This window comes from Rhea pennata, chromosome Z (genome assembly GCF_028389875.1).
Source record: "Rhea pennata isolate bPtePen1 chromosome Z, bPtePen1.pri, whole genome shotgun sequence".
NCBI classification, from domain to species: Eukaryota; Metazoa; Chordata; class Aves; order Rheiformes; family Rheidae; genus Rhea; species Rhea pennata.
The window spans coordinates 11843037-11844159 of record NC_084702.1 but is presented as its reverse complement, the minus strand read 5'-3'; the positions used below and the strand labels follow the sequence as shown (position 1 = coordinate 11844159).

At 48.4% G+C, this 1123-nt stretch overlaps 1 protein-coding gene across 1 annotated transcript; it reads right to left on the bottom strand.

Moving 5' to 3' along the window:
- Positions 1-261: 261 nt before the first annotated feature.
- Positions 262-615, bottom strand: TAL2 (TAL bHLH transcription factor 2). The gene has a single exon (XM_062600312.1). The coding sequence runs from the start codon at positions 613-615 to the stop codon at positions 262-264; it is 354 nt and encodes a 117-aa protein (XP_062456296.1).
- Positions 616-1123: the final 508 nt, after the last annotated feature.

Sequence of the window (1123 nt, the reverse complement as noted above, 5' to 3'; positions counted from 1 at the left end):
GATCAGGGCGGAAGGCCTTCCTGGCTTGGACTCTGTGCAACAACAGCAGTGAATCCTTCCAGGCTCCAGAGGCTGAAAGGTCCGTACCGGGCTATCCAAGCTGTTGGTTCACCAAAGAATTCCTTTCCTATTAAATAAAAATATATATCAAAAAAAAAAAAAAAAAACAGATAATCACTGTATACATGGGAACAACCCACAGATTCTGCAAAAAGAGCGGGACTATCCGACTAACACCCAGACTGCATCTCTCATTGTCTGCTAAGGAGATGACATCTCTGACCAACACTCTGCAATGTTGCTGCTCATGCCAGGAGATGGAACACCACAGTTTTCAATCAGAGTCAGTTCCTCCATGCTTTGTAAGTGTGGGGCTTGCTGGAAAAAACCCAGGATGCTGCCGTGTGCTGCTACTCCTGTCTGCTGCAGGCTGGACTCCCCCAGCACCTTGACAAGGAAATTGATGTATCTCATAGCTAACCGGAGTGTCTCATTCTTGCTCAGTTTTTTGTCTGGAGGATGAGTGGGAATGAGTTTTCTCAGCTTGGCAAAAGCACTGTTGACATTTTGCTGCCTCCATCGCTCCCTGGTGTTGGTGAAGAGCTTCCTTGTCATCCTCAAAAAGTGCTGCAAAGTAAAGGAGATGATGGTGAGCAAGTGCTAGATACACAAGGCTTTCCTGCAGGTCATGGATGTGGGAGCACTGCAACTTCTGGACCAACTGAGAGCACATGGTGGTGGTGGTGCTAAAAATTTCATGTTTGTCTGCTATGGCTGATGTCCTTTCCCTACATATTCTGCACAGATTCACCCTAATTCCTAAAGCTGTGTCCCCATCCCAACAGCAGTCATTGACATAACAGCTGCAATCAGGCATCAGTGTCCAATAATCTGCTCTCGAAGAAGTAAATGGAATTTGATTTTCCCATGCAACCCTTCAGTGCTGCTCCCCAGCCTCCTGAGGCTTCCCCTATGGCAGGAGTCTCATAGCACTCTGCATAAGCTCCCCCAGGCTGTGTGAGGAACACCTGGGCACTTCTTGTGGAGAAAGGAAGGCCCAGAGCAGGGCACGTCAGTGCTTCCCAAGGCCCAGTTCAGACCTTCTTGGAGGCTGCTTGCAGCT

Excerpts from the sequence above, each read along its gene's own strand:
- TAL2 (XM_062600312.1), bottom strand. The coding sequence starts at position 615 with ATGACAAGGAAGCTCTTCACCAACACCAGGGAGCGATGGAGGCAGCAA.